This window comes from Nelusetta ayraudi, unplaced genomic scaffold, assembly GCF_046127955.1.
Source record: "Nelusetta ayraudi isolate G7.1 ecotype Tasmania unplaced genomic scaffold, CSIRO-AGI_Nayr_v1 ptg000015l, whole genome shotgun sequence".
Taxonomy (NCBI): Eukaryota; Metazoa; Chordata; class Actinopteri; order Tetraodontiformes; family Monacanthidae; genus Nelusetta; species Nelusetta ayraudi.
In genome coordinates this window covers 1866137-1881467 of record NW_027466065.1, presented here as the reverse complement: position 1 = coordinate 1881467, position 15331 = coordinate 1866137, and the positions used below count along the sequence as shown (strand labels likewise).

Here is a 15331-nt window from a genome sequence, read left to right as displayed (position 1 = left end):
TGACTCTGTATTTGTTTCTTAATCCAGATCATGTCTATGGCACACTTTAATACACTGTATGTTACCTGGGAGTTACAAACAAGATGAGTTCATTGATTTGTCATTAATAAACTATTAACACCGCTTATTTTTTTTTACACTGAAGAGGTTTGGTAACACACATGACAACACTTTAAATCCCCCCCCCCCCCCCAGAATTATCCTAAATTCTCAAGTCAGTTGTTGAGATCTAAGATTAAAGAGGACATTTTCCCGTCGTAGCAGGTGACCACAACTTTGCACTGCCGGCACCATTTGTTGGATTAAAATGAGAAAAAAAAAAAAAAAGTCTTCCAGACAATGAATTCCAGAGACCACTCCCTCGATGTCCTTTTTTTTATATGCCATGAGCGTCGGCGATCTCACACTGTTGATGCTGACTGACAGACAAGAGGAGGAGGAGGAGGAGGAGGAGGGATCCGTCACCGGAGCAGGAAGCTGCTGTTGCCGCTGCTGGCTGCTGGGACCACAGACAAGACACGGGAGGTGCGGAACAAGCGTCGACATTGGCAGGCAGACAGAGGGGCTAAGCCACCATAATGAGGCTGCAACACGGCGACAGATGCCCATGGTGTGGCGGTGAAACGCAAGATTAAGACATTCTGCGGGTGGAGTTTGTGGAGGAGGAGGAGGAGGAGGAGGAGGAGAGAGGCCCCCGTCCTGCGTGCGTTTTGAGATTCGGCTCGGGTGAACCATGAAGGAGCCGAATGGCTGCGGTATGCGCTCCTCCGTGGGCTTCCTGTCCCGCAGAGAGCTCACCGGGCAGCCGCTCATGAAGGAGGACTTCCAGCGGCGCAGGCTGTCGGGCTGCAGCAGCCTCTTCAAGAAGGACATGCTCGGCCACTTTGGCTGCGTCAACGCCATCGAGTTCTCCAACAACGGCGGAGAGTGGCTCGTGTCCGGTGAGTTGACAATCTACCAGCACCATCTACTACAAGCAGCAGCAGCAGCAGCCTCCCCCGGCTCTGAAAGGCTTCGGCGTTAGCATGCTAACGCTAGCCTAGCCCATCAGCTGTGTCGCTCCGCTAAGCGGCTAAGTTAGCCGTAGCTTCGGCAGGGCTAGCTAGCAGCGAGCGAGCGAGAGAGAGAGAGAGAGAGAGGGGAAAAGCAAAGTCTGTTGGTGTCAGCGTGTCAGCCTCGTCACCTTTGACACGCGAATGCACCTTTTTTTCAAACGAGGACGTACTTTTGTTTTTATAAAAAGGTGTTGTTTGTTTGTTGTTGAACAACGTCTGGCCTCGCAAAGCAGCAGCAGCAGCGTCTTGCCCCGTTTGAATGTTTACTTTGCACAATAGGGGCTGCTCGGTGTTTACGCACCGGATAAATCCAGAACGCGAGTTCGTGTCAACACGTTCACGGACGTTTATGTAACGCCTGGACAGTGCGTGGAATGACACGTTTATCACACTCCCGAATAATTAGTAACTCTGGCGGACCTATTCCCCGCTTTAATTGGTGTATAAAGTTATATCATCCTCAAACAACTGATGAATTGACGTTGACGTTATAATTCTTGACATTTCACTGGTCAGACAACCAAAGGCTCCCCCCCGGCCCTTGGCAGATCTCCTCTCCTCTCCTCTCCTCTGCTCTGCTGTCCTGTCTCGTCAGTGACCTGCTTGTGTTTTCTGTCAGGTGGAGACGACCGCCGGGTTCTGCTGTGGCACATGGAGCAGGCCCTCCACGGTCGGTCCAAGCCAGTGAAGCTGAAGGGAGAGCACCTGTCCAACATCTTCTGCCTGGCCTTCGACAGCACCAACAGGAAGGTCTTCTCCGGTGGTGAGAGCAACTCCTGACCTTGCTTTCATTCTTTCTTTCATTCTTTCTTTCTTTCTTTTGCAGCGACAGCTTCTCATCTAGAGACCTTTGACGGACCGAATTCTCATCATTCATAAGCTATAGGATCTATGACCTCGTGTTTATATTTTTTTTTACGCGGCCGCAGGAATGTTGAAGTAACTTTACGTCTCAGCGGCAGCTGCTAGAAATGAATTATTGAATGGAAAATTGTGCATCCAAATTCATTATGGAGGAGTGCGTCGCTTCAGAGGCATGTGCTGCATGCTGTTGACAAGAAGATAAATATTTAAAAAAAACATAATACTAATTACAGTCGTTATGGAAGACTTGCGTTGACAAAGACCTTTGATTGTTTAAATGTGTTTTTGACTTTTTTTGAGGTGGGTTGTGTTTCAGCACTCCTCCCTCCGTCCCAAGAGTGCCCAGCTGAAACACCATAATGCTCTGGCGATGACGTTTGAAGCCAGTGTTTTAATTGTTTGCCCAGAAAGTGGAGCTGTTGTGTTTTTCAGCTGCCAATTATAACTTCTTTCAGACTTGAAAATCAAAATTTGAAATTTCTCTATTTCTCTAAAATTCTCAACGTGCCTCATTTGCACTACCGACACCTGCCACCAGAGGGTTAGAAATGTTTCTCTGTTACTTATGGGGAGGTATTGCCTGTTCTGCCATCAGAGTCTAGGCTTGCGAATGTCTCAAGGTTTCTGGGGCACTGCAGATGACTAGGGGGCGCTCTTCCCGGCTGCTGTGAGAACTTCGGGGGGGCAGAACCTCCTTCACACGGAACAGGACAGAACAGCGAATGATCCATTTCAGCTGCGCACGGAGCTCATTATACGCTTTGCCTCGGCCAAGTTTTGTTAGCCCGGCTTTAAGAAATCAGGACACGGGAAGTGTGGCCAGGTTTTTTTTGTGCGGCTCCCAGGGTGGAAAAGAAGACATCGATGTCCTTGAAGAAATGACTTTTCCCATCATGTGCCTGAGGAGCGTCAAGCTTTGACGCATTGTGCATTGACGGCGGGACTCAAACTTGTTCTTTCCCCCCCCCTCCCCAGGAAATGACGAGCAGGTGATCCTTCACGACGTGGAGCGGTGAGTAGTGAAACGCGTTGGCAGATCGGTCCTCTCGAATGGGTCGGGCGCTCGCTGTTACTCACCGGTCGTTTTCCCGGCGCAGGAGAGAAACTCTGAACGTGTTCCTGCACATCGACGCCGTCTACAGTTTGTCCGTCAGCCCCGTCAACGACAACGTCTTCGCCAGCTCCTCCGATGACGGACGCGTCCTCATCTGGGACACCCGCGAGCCGCCGAACGCAGGTGAGTGAGTGAGTGAGTGAGTGAGTGAGTGAGTGAGTGAGTGAGTGAGTGAGTGATTGTGTGATTGTGTGATTGTGTGAGTGAGTGAGTGAGTGAGTGAGCGAGGTGATAAACACATTCCCCCCAGTAAACGTCCCTGTTTGTTGCCCTTCTAAACACATCTCTGCATCAGGGGCCTTGGATTGTGCGTCAGTCATCAGACACTCGGCCCTCTGTGTTTTGACAAGACAACGTTTCACGCCTTCGAATAAAATAACGTCAACTAGATAAATAAACACGGTGGCCGATGAGTGCTGGCTTTGCCAAATGGATCCTAGTAGGTCTTAGTCTGCGTTCCCTCTCAGCTGTGGTCGTGAAGCGCGCTGCGGACTCGCGGGTGGGTGTTGCATCGCCGTTTTCAGGACGGCGGGGGCGGAGTCTCATCTCGCACGGCGTCCATATCGTCCTATTTTAGACGCCTTCTATTCCCGTGCGTTGGCCTAATCATCCGCGGGGCAGTTGGTCGCCACTCTGGCCTCGCATGGTTCCGCGTGACGGAGAACCTTTTTAAGATGTTCGGCAAACGATCCGAGCGATTGAGTAGCTTTTATTTTGAATGCGGCGCCCCCTGCTGGCGCGGCGATCAGTGGAGTCGGTGGTTGGAACGGGAAGCCTCGTCAAGAACGCGTTGCGTCATCGGAAGCCCGCAGCGGTTGTGGGATTGCTCGAGCCGGCCGTCGCCTTTGTTCTTTGCTGTTGCATGCGGCGGGATAGCGACGTTAAAATACAGTAGAATATGCAACAACAAGAAAAAGAACTCGCTGTGCTAGACAGCTGCTTTTTGTTCTAGTGTGACTGTTTTTCCATAAAAATACATCCTGTAATTAGAAAAAGGGGAAAAAAAGTTCTGTTTAAAATTTAGTTGAACATTTTTTTTTTTCATTAAAATTGTAATTAATGCCAACCGAATTTAATTCAAGCCTGCCCATTGGAACATTTATTTATTTATTATTCATTTATTAAACAATAATTTCTTCAATAACTACAGCTTATATAATAATGTTTTTGTCCACATCATGTTTAAGATCATATTCTCTGTTGCTGGTGATGATAACATTACTCTTAATACAAGTGCATGTATGCAAACAGCAGAATGCTGGAGTTGTAGAGTGGTGATTGCAACTGTACTAGAAAACAATTAACAGAATGGTCTCTTATCCTTGGCGAACAAGCACCTCCCTCAAATATTAAAACATGTTTGGCAGCAGTGCACCTTAGAAAACGATTGTATTGCTTCCCTTTGTGACATCACAGAAGCGTGATATAAAAAGACACGGCCAACCAACGGTTTCCTGGTGACTGCGTCTTTGCGTCGGCTTGCACGTTAAAACGATCGGCAGCATTTGGAAATGATAAATTATGATTTGTTCCGGCGTGATAAACGGGAGCCACCGAGGCCAAACGCTGTAATCACGGTCGCTCCAAACGACCAGAGCCGGCGTCTCAGTGCTCCCGGTCGCGTGACGTTGAGTGACGTTTGCTTGCGGTTCTGTGGCCACGCTCGACTGACGCCTGCCGTGTCCCAGCAGAGCCGTTCTGCCTGGCCAGCTACCCGTCGGCCTTCCACAGCGTGATGTTCAACCCCGTGGAGCCCAGACTCATCGCCACCGCCAACTCCAAGGAGGGGGTGGGACTGTGGGACATCCGCAAACCTCGCAGGTTAGAGACCCTCCCTCCCTCCCCCCCACATCCCCCCCCCCCCTGCCATTCCGCCTCCTCGTCTTCAAGTCAGCCATTTTCTAAGCAGTCTGCTAGTTTTATTTCACAATCGCAGTCTGAGCCTGCGGCGCCGGGGGCGGGTGTTTTGGCTGGCTTTTTGTCCACCAGATGGCACTGTTGCCCCAGAGTTACACTCCATTCTCGGCCTCTGACATGAAAAGCAAACGTTAATTCCAATTAAAAATAAAAAAATAAAACTGTCTGACTCGGATTAGCTGGGGTTTTGTTTACTTCCCACAAATCTGGACTCAAAGTAAATTCTGACTCACTCCTCCTCCACTGTTGGCACCGCCTGCCTCTCGCGTGGCCATGCCGCTTCCTGGAAAATCCTCCTGTCAAGCTTAGTTCAGCAGACTTTGGGATAACTCCAAGTCTGTTTTGCTCTTTGATATCTGGTAATGTCTGTTTTTTTGTTTGTTTCTTTTTTTTGCCTAAGAATGGTTGGATATCTGTAGTGGGGTTTTTTTTTCACCTCAGCAGCAACGCTTTAGTTATTGCTTTAAAAACCTGTAATTAAATGAAATTCCTCAGTCCTCAATCAAAAGGATTCACTACCTTTTAAATCCTTTTGTAAATGACCTGCAGGTTCAAAAAGAAAAAAGAGCAACATTTGAATCGACAAGTTGAATCAGTTCCTTTATTACGGAAGCGTATTGCTTCCTTGGGGGAAAAAAGCTGTTTATCAGGGAAATTATTTCTGTTTTTCGGGGAAATTAATTTTTTCTCCTTGTTTTTTGAAGTCATTTTTTTTCTGTTTTACTGAGTATTTTTTCCCTGTTTTTCTGAATCTGAATTATTGTGATACTTCCAAATCCTGCGAGAAAAGACAGGACTGTCTCCCAGTGTTGTGAACCCAGGTCAAGGTAAAACTTGATTAAAATAAACAAGCTGGCCATGTTAGCTTCCATTAAATCCAGCCCTCAGTAAAGGAATGGATGCGATTGTTTGACACACTCTCTAAAACTCGGGGAAAAAAGATTAGTTCGCAAAACGGAAAAAAACATTATTCTGAAAAAATCACTCAGAAAAACATTTCTCAGAAAAACCAACCATAAAAATAAATTACCACAAAAAACAGAGCTTCTTTTTTTTCCCAAGTGAATGCGATAAGCTTCCGTACTTTATGAAGTTTCTTTAACATTTTAGAAAAAAGACAAGAACTCTCGAACTGGTCTTTGTAGAAGCTGCTGCTGCCCCTCCGCTCCCTCTCTCTCTGACAAGCCGACTCCCTCTCTCGTCAGCTCGCTGCTGCGCTACGGCGGCGGCATCAGCCTGCAGAGCGCCATGAGCGTCCGCTTCAACAGCACCGGCACTCAGCTGCTGGCCCTCCGCCGCCGCCTGCCGCCCGTCCTGTACGAGCTGCACTCGCGCCTGCCCAGCTTCCAGTTCGACAACCAGGGCTACTTCAACTCCTGCACCATGAAGAGCTGCTGCTTCGCCGGGGACAAAGACCAGGTGGGTTTGCATGCATTTGAAGCCGCGGCTGAGGAGGAAACAGGGGGGGGGGGGGGGTCGACTGAATGCTCCGCAGAGGATGTATGAGTGGGAATCCAATCCAGCAGCCATCAAATGCGACGTCTTGCGTGTGATAGACTGGCCTCCAGGGGGCAGTTCAGCTCCCGATGCAGCCAGTTTCATCCGTCTTCGCTGTTCTATTCCCAACATGTGGGATGCAAATAAACCAGTTCCTCGTGTCTCTTGAGCGCTGGAGGTGCACCAGTAGCCCCCCGCCCCCCCCGCCCCCCACCACCACCACAACCCACCCTCTTCCCTCAGCAGCCGGACCTCCTCAGACATGACATCATCCCGCAGCCATGTTTATTATGTTACGATTATCCTCGGGTGTCAGCGCAGCTCACGGAGGCTTAAAAACGTGAGCCAGGGCGGAAGGGGTTCAAAGGTTTCGGGATTAGGTCGACAAGGTGCGAGGAGGTTGTGGGGTCGAATCTGGTAGCTGAATCTGTGAAATTAGATTTTAGCCCCTGTGTTATTTCCCCCCGAAAGTGTGTCAGGCGGCAGGAGGCTGTTTGTAACCTGAAGGAGGGATCTGCTGGAAATAAGGAGAGTTGACAAAAAAAAGAAGAAGAAGAGAGAAACAGCTGTGTTTTATTTGTATTGACGTGAAGAGCAGGTCCACTCGTTATGTGGCGATCACATTGTGCCACTGCATACCTGCAGTTGCCCACAATGGGGATCTGCACAGGTCTCACCCGAAAATCAATGCGCAAAACCTAAATATCGCAATAAAGAACTGGTCATGGAAACGCCTAAACTTCGGAAAAACTCTCAAATATCGCTAAATGGTTTTGACGCTCTAGTGAGGTGGTTTTTCAAAAGTGTCGATGTAGAGGTATATCGCAAAAGTGTCACAGGAACACTTTTTTTGTCTTGCGGGATGAGATTTTATGAGAATTACGACTTTACACCATTCAATGGAAATTGCAATTTACTCTCTTACCACTACATGGCACTATATCGTACTTACTGTTTCTTTAAATGCTCCGATAGCAAAGTCTGATTAGTCTTTGTCTTTCTGACCGTATGTCCGTGTTTTTATTGTTTTTGGAAGTGTGAAAGTGAAATGTAGCATCAAATAGTTCGTAAAGTTCACGAGTAAAAGTTTCTGATTTAAAGAAGAAATCAAAAAAAATATGGCAAAATGGTTCTGAGGAGAGGATTTGATCCAGAGCACCTTCTTCTGGAAAATTCCTGATTTGGAGCCAGACACACACACACACACACACACACACACACACACACACACACACACAGAGCAGATGACTTTCTCCAAACGGTGTGAAACTGGAGCTGCAGAGTCACATCTGACTGCAAGGCGGTGATAGAGGAGGGAGGGAAGGGACGGAGGTGCTGGTGAGAGATTCCACCTCCTGAGAAGCTGCACACAGGTGTTCCCCTCAGACTGAGCTCATGGACAGATCGCTCCTCCTCATCGCGGCACATGGTGCTGTGCCGTGTGAAGGCAGCGAGGTGACAGCCAAGTGTGAAAGCCAGCCCGTCTGTTCCATTGCCAGACTCGCTCGCTCGCGCGCGCGCGCACACACACACACACACACACACAGACGAGCGTGCGAGATATTCTCAGAAACAGGAAATTAAAGACATTTGTTTGACGATGATTGGCTGATAAAACACTTGTAAAAACAATTCAGGGCTGCAAAGAATGAAAGAATGTCGGAGCGAAACAAATGTGAGTGAAATGTGCGTCCAGGCGGTGAAAAGGGACGAGAGGCTGACAGACGGGCAGCCGGTTAAAGAGACAACTTGCCAAAACAAAAGGAGAAAATGCAGGAACATTAGCGCCACGTTCCTGTCTGTTCGCTCCGCCGTCTGGGCTTTGGCCGCGCGCCGCTCTTTCAATCACGTCGCGTCAACGTAGGTCAACTCATGAAAACTTTTTAAAACCCCCCCAAATTCAGACGGCAGCAGTTTAAACGGCGGGTTTTTTTGTTGTTGTTTTTGTCCTCCCCTCGACCCGTTAGCCAGAAAATTCCATCAGAATTTTGGCACCAAATTTGGGTGAAACCTTGCAGACGCGTCACCGCAGCTTTGAGACGAAATGTAAACATTAGAGCCCCCACTTTCCCACCACCGCCACCACCACCACCACCACCCAACAGTGCTCTGTCAGCCGAAAGTGGAACCATGTGTGGGGGGCCAAGGAGCCGAGCCGAGCCGAGCCAGGGTCAGACTTTTCATGTCATCTCTGCTTGACGGGTGTCACGGCTACGGCTCTAAATGCTGCGATAATACAACCCCCCACCCCCCCGACCCCCTCCACACACACACACACACACACACACACACACACACACACACACACACACACACACACACAAGTTTTCTCTGCTGTGTGTGCGTGGTTGTGAATGTGCCGCCTCTGAGGTTGAATTGACGGCGGCTTCCCTTCTGTTTTGGCCCGCAGTACATCCTGTCTGGGTCGGACGACTTCAACCTCTACATGTGGAAAATCCCGAAGGATCCAGAAGCAGGTTGGTGGTGTTGTTGTTTTAATCTGTCTGTCTGTGACATGCCGCATGTTCTCCCGTCTCTGGCCCTCAGTGCAGCATCTTTCTCGTCCTCTTCCTCTTCTTTCAGTTGCGTTACACAAAGTGTTCAAGCTGGTCTGGGTTTGATCCCATACGGTTTAAATTGGCCCGAACCTGCTGTGTGCTTTACGTGAATAGTAAGAAAAGTAATGGTCTCGCTGTATCTCATCCCTTTTTTTCAGAGTTGTAAGAGTCATTTCAATAAAGGGCTGAATAATGTGGGGCTTTAAAGACAGAGATATTTTGTTGTAGCGCATTTTCCATAGACGTAAAAGCACGTTTTCTACACATCCCATGATATATTTTTCCTCCTATGAGGTGGCTCACCAAAACACTCCATCCATCTGCTCCTGCTCTGGCCCCATCTGTCCAGTTTTTAGACCCCCCTTTTGACTGGTGGGCTACAGCCCACCAGTCAAAAGGTTTGCCCACCCCTGGTCTAGACTGCGGTGCAATGTAAACTTCCCAGACAGGAGGAGGATTTCAGCGTCTTCGTGCCGAGAATCAAACCAAAGTGTTTGTAGTTCCAAGGTACTGCGACCTTTTAATCAGCATCTGTTTTCCCTGGAATTACTCTCACTGAAAGTATGCGCATGTAACTGTGTGTCCTGCTGACGTCATGCCGTGCGGTGCTGTGGGAGGGGGCTCTGGCTGAGATGGTCAGCGAACACCTGCTGACCTGAGATCTCCAAGGTGATTTTTGTCATTGGACAAAAAACACAAAGCAAAACATGATGTGTTGGTTCATTCTAAAAAAAAAAAAAAAAAAAGAAATTGCAGACACTGCGTGAGTGTAACTTTGGAGTTTGTCCAAGTCAAATGGGTGAGACTTCAGTCTGCAGCATTCATACCAATCAGCATCTTTTTAGGGTCAGCGTGTACGCTTAAACTCAGAGGCTGATTAGATAATGCCCGTCTTCGCATCTCAAAACATGTTTGCCGAATAATTTTTTTTTCTCTTTCTTTCTCATGGCTCTCTGACCTTTGCGCTGTCAGTGTTGAGAAAAACAACAACAACCTGTGTCATGGTTTCTCTTTTGAAGGAGGCCCGGGCCGCGTGGTGAACGGGGCCTTCATGGTCCTGAAGGGTCACCGCTCCATTGTGAACCAGGTTCGCTTCAACCCTCACACCTACATGATCTGCTCGTCAGGGGTGGAGAAAGTCATCAAGGTGAGACGCTGCTTGGTGTCGTCCTGTCAGTCCTGAGTGTCGGAGTGCGATTCTGTTCTCGCTCCTCTGATCCGTCCTCTCCCGCTGTCTGTGGTCCCGGCTGCGATCCGAACTCGGTGTCAACTCTGAGTCACCCACCGTCTCGTCTAGGTGTTGACCTTCTGAACAAACTGGCCCAGTTCACATCTTGGTGATCTTTTTTTTTTTTTTTTTTTTTTGACTGACGCATCAGAGACTCATTTCTGGACCAGACACACAGATTTCAAACTGAATTTCGCATTTTTTTAATTATATACACATTTATTTATATATATATATATATATATATATATATATATATATATATATATATATATATATATATATATATATATATATACACATATATACATATATATATATATATATATATATATATATATATATATATATATATATATATATACATATATATATATATATATATATATATATATATATATATATATATATGTATATATATATATATATATATATATATGTATATATATATATATATATATATATATATATATATATATATATATATACATATATATATATATATATATATATATACATATATATATATATATATATATATATATATATATATATATATATATATATACATATATATATATATATATATATATATATATATATATATATATATATATTTTGGTTCATCATCCATTAGCATAGGAATTACAGAAACAAAAATATTAATACAGAATAATACAAGAATGCACCTGAAATAACCGACAAGGTGCTGGCAGAATCATAGCTTATATGTTGCCTACACCCATTTTCCATTATTCAAAATGCCGCACCAAAACAAAACATCATAAGGAAGCAATCTAAAAATCAAGTCATATATTTACACCACAATGCATAAACCAAATGCAGCACTGCAATCAATAATAATAAATGTTGATATGGTACTATATGGATTTAAAAAAAAAAATGAGATACCAAATTACATATTCAGTCGAGACATGCTTTATTTATAGATCATTTTTATCTACAGGGGTTTCAAACTCATTTTGGTTCACGGGCCACATAGAGGAAAATCTATTCCCAAACGGGCCGTACCGGTAAAATCATGGTGTGGTAATACAGTTTTTATATTTTGAAAAATCATCTCGCGGGCCATATGTATGATACCCCTGAACTATAACAACAATTTACATCTATCAATTACCTTGAGTTTAAATATCACACAGGCCTTTTGAAAGCTGCACTTTGTACAGTATCTTCTCGTCTTGTTGCCCCGCCCCCTCCCAGGTGTGGAGCCCCTACCAGCAGCCCGAAAGCCTGGGCGACCTGGAGGGCCGCGTGGAGGACAAGTCCCGCAGCCTGTACACGCACGAGGAGTACATCAGCCTGGTGCTGAACAGCGGCAGCGGCCTGTCGCACGACTACGTCAGCCAGTCCATCCAGGAGGACCCGCGCATGATGGCCTTCTTCGACTCGCTGGTGCGGCGGGAAATCGAGGGCTGGAGCTCCGACTCGGACAGCGACCTCAGCGAGGAGGCCATCATGCAGCTCCACGCCAGGGGACGCCGCACCACTCGGGCTACGCCCACAGCCGCAGCCGCCGCTGCTGCTGCTGCCGCCGCCGCCGCCGTCGCCGCTGCCGCCGCCGCCACCGCCAGCCGCCGCAGCGACTCCGACAACTCGTCCTCGTCGTCCCTGGCCGGACCCTCTGGAGGGGAGGCGGAGGGGGCGGCGGGCGGAGAGGCGGCGGCGGCGGCGAGGCAGAGGGGGCGGAGCCGACAGCAGCGCCTCCAGTCGGGCTTCCCGGCCAACGAGGACTCGGACTCGAGCGAGTTCTGGCTGGACCCGATGCCCCGGCCGCTGTCGCCGAGCCCCCGGCGGCTGCGCTCCACGCTGTCCAGCCTCACCTCCTCGCCCTCGCTGCCGGCCGGGGCCTCCAGCTCCTCCAGCTCCACCTCCAGCTCCTCCAGCAGCAGCAGCGACGACGAGGAGCGGCGCAGCGCCGTGCGGCGGCGCAACGTGGCCCGGCGCTGCCGCGCGCACGTGGTGTCCCGGGCGGGCGACCGGCCAGTGTCGGTGCAGGCGCTGTTCACCGCCATCGACTCGTGCAGCTACCCGTCCATATCCATCGACGAGCTCTCCTCCTCCTCCGCCTCCTCCTCATCCACGACGGGGGAGGAGCAGAACTCTCTGAGCATCAAGCCCCACGGCGGCGGCGGTGGCGAGGACAAAAGTCTGAGCCCTTCGGACTTTGTGTGTCTCAGCCCAGACGCGTCGCCCGAAGAGGGCCGGGGTCGGTCCTCTCCCCCTCCGCCGTGCGGACTCAGGACTGGAGACGGAGGAGGAGCTTCGGCCGAGGAGGTCGTCGACAGCTCGGACGACGACGGCGGCGGCGGCAGTGGGGGTGGTGGAGAAGTTCCCAGCAGTTCTGGTGCTTTGGACAGCAGCTCCCAGAGCCGACGCAGGGGCGGAGGAGGCGGAGGAGGCGGAGGAGGTGGAGCCAACGGAGCCAACGGAGCCAACGGACAGCACCGGACTGTGGCGGCCTGCAGCAGCGGGAACCTGCCGGCCCCCTCCGAGTCGGAGGAAGAGACTGACGACAGGAAGCCTCGCAGGGGGAAGGAGGCGGCACAGAGCGCCCAGAAACGGACTCACGTGGGGTCGGAGGAGGGCGGCTCAAGCTCCTCCCCCTCGGAGAAAAAGTTAAAAACATAGTGGCGCCGTCTCTTAATCACCCGCAAAAGGTAACAAGTTTTAAAAGACTTCAAAAGTCGAGGAATTGAGGTTTTTTTTTTTTTTTTTTCGTTTGACGTCTTGCAATCATGTGTTTTGTTGGAACTCTGCTGGTTGTTAGCAGCAAAAGTTTAGAAACTTTAAAAGTGAAAAAGAAAATGCTTTGTTTGTAATTTTTGTTTGCAAACAGAATAGTAATAATAATAATAATGAGTTGGCGTCATCGTTCTTCAGGTCAAACCGGAGATGACGTAAAAAAAATATCAGACGTGATAAAAGACAAAGCTGAACATTGTGAACAGCTGCGTCGTTTTTGGTTTTCACGCAGCTTCTTTTTTTTCTGGTTGCAGAAAACTGCGCCCGTGTTTGGAAATCCTTTCACCGTGAAACAAAAAAACAGTCTGAGCGGGGTCAAAAAGAGCTTCGGAGCATTTTAATTTCTAATCCCAAGTCCTGCTGGGCTTGTTTTAATTTTTAAAGTGACATTTTGGATTAGAACGCTTCAGGGCCGTCTGAAGGACTTCCTGTTTCCATGGAAATCTCAAGGAGCACCACGTTTGGTCTTTTGTTGTTTTTTTTTCACACGACGCTTTCAGTCTGTGGACGTGCTTGTTGCCTCGTCCCCCAGCAGCGACTGGGGAGCCGTCACCAGCCGGCGCTCGCTTTTGTTTCCCCTGCAATTAAACAATAATTTGTTGAGCAGCGACAATGGAAAGAAGTTGTTCCTGGGGCTTCACTCGCACACACTTTTATTTGTTGGAAAACGCACACAGATGCTGTTTGAAAAGCAATAGGCTTTATTTTCACATTGATCATTTGAAAGAAATGTGGTGTTTCACTCGGAGGGTGTTGTTGTTATTTCCTCCTTGAGACGAGAGAAAGCAGTCTTTGCTTATTTTTATGGCCCCCGGTGAAAAAAAATAAAATGAATAAACCCCATCAACAGTTTGATGTATGATCATCATTTTATACGTTAATTATTTTGTTCATGATTTCTCTTAAAACCCATCCGTCTATCCGTCTGGGCCCCTGTAGCGCCTCCTGCTGGAGGTTCACGGCCAGTATTTATGCCTCAATGTTTTTAATATTCACGGCCCTGTCTAACCTCTCTGCTTCGCTGCCTCTTCCCTTTCTAATTTATATACGAACATTACGCCGTCGAGACAAAAACATGAAGGAATCGGGTGAATTGCAGATATCAAGTTTCCTTTTGTGAGACCTTCAAATAAATGGAAGCTCAGGTCACACGGCAGCACAGCCATAAAAGGAAGTGAGTCTGTTCGCACACCTGCTTGGATCCCCCCCCCGGCGGTGTCGGAGCGGCAGCGTCAGTGTCTGCTGAGCTCGTGTGCCGTCCGCAGCCCAACAGGGGGCGCTCTGCTTCAAGCGGAAGGACAAAGAAAAGAAAAAGATGGGAGCCGCCGGCAATGTGTTTATCCTGTGGCAGCCGGAGGAGAGTCATCCACTTGTTTGCTCTGCCCTCTTTGCCTTTCTGTTTCCGCACACACTGCCTCAGTTCAGAAGTCGTCCGTGCAGCCGACACTTATCAGCAGGAAGTTGACACCCTGAATTTAACCCCCACCCTCGTTCAAATACGGGCTGGCGGACGCTTTGTTTACGTTCAGACTGCAGTTTGCCTGCCAGGCTGCACTTGGCTTAATGATTAATTGCAGCCTACAGAATTATTTAAGGTGGCAACAATGCAGCCGCAGACACATCCGTCGTGAGAATGCGAAGATTCCGACTCTCCACGCAGGATGAAAGGAGTCGCCTGCATGCCGAGCGAGCGGGCGAGCGGGCATCTGCACAATTGCCTGATTTTTTTGGGGGGGGTTTATCAGTATTTATTCAGGCGGGCTGACTGCTACCTCAGCCTTCAGAGGACTTCCACCCGAGTGGAGTGTGTGGCCTCCAGTCTCCGCAGGGCGTGGGCTCACTTTTGTTTCTGCCACTGGAAAAGTGTCAGATTTGTTTAAAGGCGGCTTATCGAATCCGATTAAGGTTCCTGTTCAAGGCACCTCCAGTAAAAGGTTGCCTCATAGAAATACCTCAAAAGAATACAAACGGTGTAGGACCGTCAACCAGATATGAAAATCAAAGTTAGGTTTTCCAAATTCATCACAAATCATCAGGCTGGGGGGTTGGAGGGTTGCCGTGACCTTGTGTCACCTTGAAAAAAGTATATGTTTTTGAAATGAATGCTCCAAACAACTCCAGCCAAGGCTGTCCCCGCTGCACCTTTCCCCCCCCCCCCCCCCCCCCCATCACCCACCCCCCACTCTTATTGTCCGTGAAGAGCTTGGGCACATTCCTCAGATTTCGAGTGACTACGGACAGTTTGCTCCCTCGGCTCCCAGATGGTGTTTTGGCTCAACCGGTTTGACCACAAACCCAAACACATGTAGAACTCAGCTGGGATTATCGCCCT

At 48.6% G+C, this 15331-nt stretch overlaps 2 protein-coding genes across 2 annotated transcripts in view; one reads left to right on the top strand and one right to left on the bottom strand.

Moving 5' to 3' along the window:
* Positions 1-15331, bottom strand: part of dmac2l (distal membrane arm assembly component 2 like) — a 373839-nt gene that overhangs the window by 129251 nt on the left and 229257 nt on the right. The gene's annotated exons all lie outside the window — the stretch shown is intronic.
* Positions 356-13867, top strand: dcaf5 (ddb1 and cul4 associated factor 5). Its single transcript, XM_076023337.1, has 10 exons — positions 356-941; positions 1675-1818; positions 2895-2931; positions 3017-3156; positions 4725-4854; positions 6156-6369; positions 8858-8924; positions 10025-10152; positions 11458-12574; positions 12680-13867. The coding sequence occupies exons 1-10, from the start codon at positions 734-736 to the stop codon at positions 12883-12885; spliced, it is 2391 nt and encodes a 796-aa protein (XP_075879452.1). The 5' UTR covers positions 356-733; the 3' UTR covers positions 12886-13867.